Source organism: Podarcis bocagei (genome assembly GCF_964188305.1).
Source record: "Podarcis bocagei genome assembly, chromosome: 2".
NCBI lineage: Eukaryota > Metazoa > Chordata > Lepidosauria > Squamata > Lacertidae > Podarcis > Podarcis bocagei.
In genome coordinates this window covers 80,322,674-80,328,673 of record NC_138126.1, presented here as the reverse complement: position 1 = coordinate 80,328,673, position 6,000 = coordinate 80,322,674, and the positions used below count along the sequence as shown (strand labels likewise).

The following is a 6,000-nucleotide window of genomic DNA, read 5'->3' as shown; positions in this document are numbered from 1 at the left end:
GGAGTTTCCCCGACCTAAACCAACATGTCCACCTTGGTTCGCTCTGAGGAAAAGAAAACTGCCCAAAACAAAGATGGCCCCCGCGCCGAACAATTTCTGCCCTCATCCAAAAGGGCTGCCGACTCCCGCAGTCCCTCTTTTGGCTTAGGGAGAGGCGGCCTAGCGGCTGAGGAGAGGGAGGGGCGTGGCCGCTGCCAGAGAAGGGAGAGAGAGGGAGAGACGGAGGGGGGGAAGAGGCGTGGCTTCTCTGAACCGGAAGTGCCGCGCTGCCTGTCTCCAGCTGGTTGTCATTTCGATCGGAGGCTCGGTCCTGTGGAGACGACGACGACGACGGTGGCGGCGGCGGCGGCGGCTGAGGCGGCCGGGCCGGAGTGGCGAACCGGCGGATCGACAGAGTAGCCCAGCGCCTCGTGACTAAACAGGAGCCCCCCCCCGGTCCTCCCGCCCGAGAAACAGTTGTGTTACATGAGGGGAAAAGAACGACGCCGGGAGGAGCCGAGGCGGAGGAGAAGCAGCCGCAGCCTCAGCAGCAGCCGCCGCAGCCCCGGAGCATCAGGAGCGGGAGGAAAGGCAGGACCCCTGGGAGCCGCCACCGCCGCCTCCCTCGCCGCCGCCTCCTCCTCCTCCACCCTCCGGAGCCAGGCTTGATATCGCCCCTCCCTGCTCTTTCGCCACCCAGCGATCCTCGTGACCCTCCCTCCCTTGAGAAACCGGCTCCCATGGGGGAGAGAGGAGCCCGGCCCCCCGCCAGCGCCATCCCCTCCCCGCCGGAGACTGCGCCCCTCCTGAGGTAAAAGTCCTTCTGCGGGGGTGGGGGTGAAATCCCTGCTCTCTTTCATTCCCCCCTCCTTCCGAGGGAGCAAGGGCGGCATCAGCCCTATATTTTCCTCCTCACCTTCCCCCACCTTCGAAAGAGGTTCGTCTCTCTTCTCTCCAACCATCCCCCCCCCCGCTTTCTAAATATTCTCAGTCCAAGGATCTGAGCCCGATCTCTCTCCCCCCCCCCCCCGCTGTCGCACAATAAATTATTCTGCTGATGGCTTTAAAATGCCTAAACCCTGCTTGCCAGATATACTTATTTCAACCCCCACCCCGCCCCCCCTCCAAACACTTGACTGCTGATTTTTCTGAGGTGAAAATTTTCCTCTGCAGGCAGCCAGGATTCATCTGAAGGACACACAAATATCGGATCATAATAGGAAGCGAGCTCGGAAAAGCAGCAACCAGGAACCCACCCAACCAGCGGCAGCAACAACAAGAATCCACCCTCCTCCTGCACAACTCAGTCCGTACACATACACACAACACGCAGTGAATGCAGATATCTAGAGATTAAAACAGGAACAAATCCTCGCACCCTCCCCTGCTTTATATGGAAAGGACTTGTCAGAAGGGCATCCGCATAGAGCATATTATACATATAGTCCTACAAGGCAAAGGCAGTAGCAGCACAGGTTGGGGGGTGGGGAAAGCTCTCCTGTACAACTTGCTCCACCATTGAAATCTTGAGGTAAAAATTTCAGATTTTTAGCAGCAAAGACTGTTAGAATAGAACACAGATATATATTAGATTATATAGAATTTATTAAATTATTCCAGATTTAAATATATTTTTGGAGCTGTGAAGGAGTGAGGAGCACCAGATGTCATGGTATTGTTTCCATTAACGTGTACATGGGCAGGTTGAAGCGGCTGTTAAGGCAAAAAAGTTTTTTAAAAATCTTTTTAAAAAAGAATTCCCAGGAGCTTTCTTTCATCCCCACTTCATTCTTGTGCATTTCCTTTTAGAAAAAAAGGAAACCTCTTATTTTGTTAACCAAAGATTTACTTTCTACTCCTTCTGGATATTTGAAGGAAGTGAACACAAGTCTATCCATGTCAATATTTTAAGTGATCTCATTAATAAGATTCCAGGAATAATATCCAAATCAGATATCTCAAGTGGGTAGGTGGGAAAGAAGGGGGAGGTGAAAGATCTGTAGTAATTTTCAATTATCTTGCTTTAGTAGAACAAAAACATTTTAAAGTTTTGTTTTTTCTTTCCAGGCGGAATTAAAATCCTAAATAAAATAAATGGGGGATTACGGGTTTGGCGTGTTAGTGCAAAACAACACCGGGAATAAGTCAGCTTTTCCAGTCAGATTTCATCCACATCTGCAGCCTCCGCACCACCATCAAAATGCAACCCCCAGCCCCGCTGCTTTTATAAATAACACAGCTGCCAATGGCAGTAGTGCTGGGTCAGCTTGGCTCTTTCCTGCTCCAGCTGCCCATAACATTCAGGATGAGATTCTGGGGTCTGAAAAATCTAAAACTCAGCAACAGGAAAAGCAAGACTCCCTAGAAAAACAGCAGCTTTCCCCTAGTCAAAGTCAGGAAGCAGGCATGCTGCCTGAATCAGAGAAATCTAAATCTGAAGAAAACCAGGGGGATAATTCTTCCGAGAACGGCAATGGGAAGGAGAAAATAAGAATAGAATCGCCAGTGTTAACAGGATTTGATTATCAAGAGGCTACAGGGCTGGGTACTTCAAGCCAGCCCTTGACATCTACAGCATCTTCTCTGACTGGTTTCAGTAACTGGTCAGCAGCTATAGCTCCTTCTTCTTCAACAATAATCAATGAAGATGCGAGTTTCTTCCATCAGGGAGGGGTTCCTCCTGCTTCAGCTAATAATGGTGCTCTGCTGTTTCAGAATTTTCCACATCATGTCAGTCCTGGCTTTGGGGGTAGTTTTTCCCCTCAGATTGGACCCCTCTCTCAGCACCACCCTCATCACCCCCATTTTCAGCATCATCACAATCAGCATCAACAACAGAGAAGGTCTCCTGCAAGTCCTCATCCACCTCCATTTACGCATAGAAATGCTGCTTTTAATCAACTGCCTCATCTTGCTAATAATCTTAACAAACCACCTTCTCCATGGAGCAGCTACCAAAGCCCATCACCTACACCGTCTTCTTCATGGAGTCCCGGTGGCGGTGGTGGATATGGTGGGTGGGGAGGGTCCCAAGGGCGAGACCATCGCAGGGGACTGAATGGAGGAATCACACCCCTGAACTCCATCTCACCCCTGAAGAAGAATTTCCCAAGTAATCATATCCAGTTGCAGAAGTATGCACGGCCCAGCTCCGCTTTTGCTCCAAAATCTTGGATGGAAGACAGTTTGAACAGAGCTGACAATATCTTTCCTTTTCAGGTGAGATTATTCTACTAATACTAAATAGAATATTCATAAATGTGTTAAATGGTTGCAGAAATAGCAAGACTGTTGTTTTTGCATGGTTTCTATTATTAGAGCTGAGGACTTAATTTTAAAAATACACCTCTTGTATATAGTTTATCCTTTGACATTTCAGGCTTCATGATTGCTCATCTCTGAATCATGAATGTTCTGTATAGTGTTTGTCAGAAAAGTAACTATAGCCTGCATCTGTTATATAGGTAGTTTGCTGTCAAGTTAATGCACCTGATCAATAAAACAGTTGCAAGAGTGATTATTGAAATAATTCTTTTGTGGGGTGGATAAGTCCTAAAAAAACTGAGCAGCTGAAATGGAATCCCCCCCCTTTTTACCATATGGCAATAGCATTATGTTTTCAGTACACAAGTATTGGATCCTAAAACTGGACTATCGGAAAATATGCCTATGGCTTTGTGAAATTTCTCCTTTCAATAGGAATGCATCTGTTAAAAAAAAAAATAGTCCACTGGGATTTACAGTTTTCTTACAAAATGTTGAGCTGATCTCCTCCAGCAAGGGCAATAGATTTTGGTAGATTATAAGTCATTACTAAAAATAGATATAGACTCGCTTCAGACATTGGCCTATGCTGTTCAAATGAGGCCATATGTTATCAGGAAAGAGGCTGTGTGCTTAAAATGTATTGGGAATTTGTCTCCAGTTTCTGAAGGTTAATTACTATTAAAAACAGCCAGCCATGTAATCAGTGAAAATCTGGACAATGGCAATTTTATTTTTTATTTTGTAATTTGTGATTAAGCTTGATGGGTTAATTTTTTTCTATAAAGAGGATTTTGAAACCTAAGGAATCATGGGTGGTGTGTGAAAAAGCAAAGATTGCAAAATTTTTGTTGCATTTCTAAGCATTGTATAAGCAAAAAACATGGTGTGACCTAGTTTTGTTGTAATTTTGGATAGGAAAACCGGTAGATCAGAAGAAACCTATACTTGACTTAAATACAGTCTTAAAGATCTAAATATATTTTATAATCTAGTTATACTGCACAGAGAAGTGGAAGTTCTTGTATTATCTTGCATGCAGTTCTCTGGTAAAAGTACTATCATTAATGAGACTTTTTAGTTCATGCTGTATAGCCAGAAGTCTTGAAATAATTTTTCAGACTGGAAGTGTATAAAAGGCTCGTGTAGAAGACCAAATTTAACCTTGGAAACCATTAGCACTAGCACTGTCACTGCAGCAAGCTCTGACTTCCTGTTTAATTCATTCTGTACCGTGACAACGTAGCTACACTGTGACAGAATAAGACCGTGTCCTTACTCCTGTAGTTAAGGCCTCAAATCTATGAATGTCAGAGATGGAAATTTTCTGTTGGTGTACTGGCACACCATTTTTGGGTTGCTGCTCTTGGGGCTATGGTCTGTATCTTGACACATGCTTTTCTTATATTGTATTGTGGTCAAAAATAATTTGTGGCAGTAGGTTGTTGTCTGTTTACTTAAGCAGTAAACAGAAGGCCATGGCAAGACCAAGTCTGATGTTTTCTTGTGCCTAGCAAAAGAAAGGTATTTTAATGAATTGGTTTCCAGTTTGTCACTGGTTGAGTTCTGTGATGAGCAAGACAAGAGCAGGACTTCAAAAGAAGAACCTAGCACTCAAGCAAATCCTCTTATGAATTTTAAAATAATCTTGGACATTTACCTTTTCTAGTATAAAATCCATAATGCTTTTTTTTCTTTGCACAAATAACTAAAAAATAAATGAGTTGGCCCTCATTGTTCAAGTAAGCATGCAAGGTATATGCAATTCAAAACAAAATGTGCAATATAAAGTGTGTTTGCAAAGCTTTACATAAATGAAAGGCCCTAGATGCATCAAATCAGGGCTGTCTCTGGACCTATAATTGCCAGAATCTTCTTGGGCCCATGTTTAGTATCACTACACACAAACTATCTTGGCAGCTGTAACAAAATGGCTTAAATAGATGGCAGTGTTACTTGATCGTGACTAACCCATTCACTGGGTGACCTCTTGCTATTTTAACATATCCATACACAAGTAGCTTCCTAATATAAGTCGGCTCTTCTATAAAGAGGGGTTTTGCAATGTTTATATAAATATAATAAGTGCAGAAGCTCTTTTTAGTCTCATCTGAATGCCTTTTGAAATACAAAATTCATATCCTTGAGGGATTTTCTCTTATAGCGAAAGATCCTCTGTTAGAAGTACAGAGCTGGCTTTCTTTCTGAAAGATGTTGGCTTTAATGTTTATGTAGATATTTTACAAGAATATAGTTTAATTATATATATTCACCTATGCTGCAGTTCATTATGACATTATGTATAAATCTAGGGTACTGTAAACAGGAGGATGGTAACTGGCTGTTAACATGCACTCTGGATAATAGTCCAGTGGTCAGAGTGTTAGACTCGGGTCTCTTCATTATAAGCACATAGGCCTAAATTCTTCTGTCACAAATTAGAAATAAGGATCTGATGCTTTAAGGGCACTTGAGAACAAAACAAATTCTACCCACCTTGAACAGTATAGCAGTACATAAGGACCAAGTGCTTGACTGTTGATATTAATGTGATGCCAGAATGTATGTCCGGTGACATAATCCAGTCCTGCCCCTAGTAACAGCTGTTGGCACTGCTGCATCACTGTTTTCCTGGATGGGGTGCTGCATTGCTGTATGAGAGTACTGTGCTGCTGGGGAGGAGATCGGAACACAACCAGTTCCACAATGCAGCATTTTTGAACTTTGGAGGGATTCCTGGAAGTGTGAAAGCTCATA

At 43.7% G+C, this 6,000-nt stretch overlaps 1 protein-coding gene across 2 annotated transcripts in view; it reads left to right on the top strand.

Moving 5' to 3' along the window:
* The first annotated feature begins 307 nt into the window (after positions 1–307).
* CPEB4 (cytoplasmic polyadenylation element binding protein 4) overlaps positions 308–6,000 on the top strand; it is a 54,369-nt gene continuing 48,676 nt past the window's right edge. Inside the window, exons 1-2 of one of the 2 annotated variants that reach the window (XM_081178432.1) lie at positions 308–790; positions 1,153–3,198. In XM_081178432.1, coding sequence (XP_081034558.1) covers positions 2,074–3,198 — 1,125 coding nt within the window. In that variant the 5' untranslated portion in view covers positions 308–790; positions 1,153–2,073. The remainder of the gene's footprint in view (positions 791–1,152; positions 3,199–6,000) is intronic. The other variant, XM_081178433.1, reaches the window with a different exon arrangement.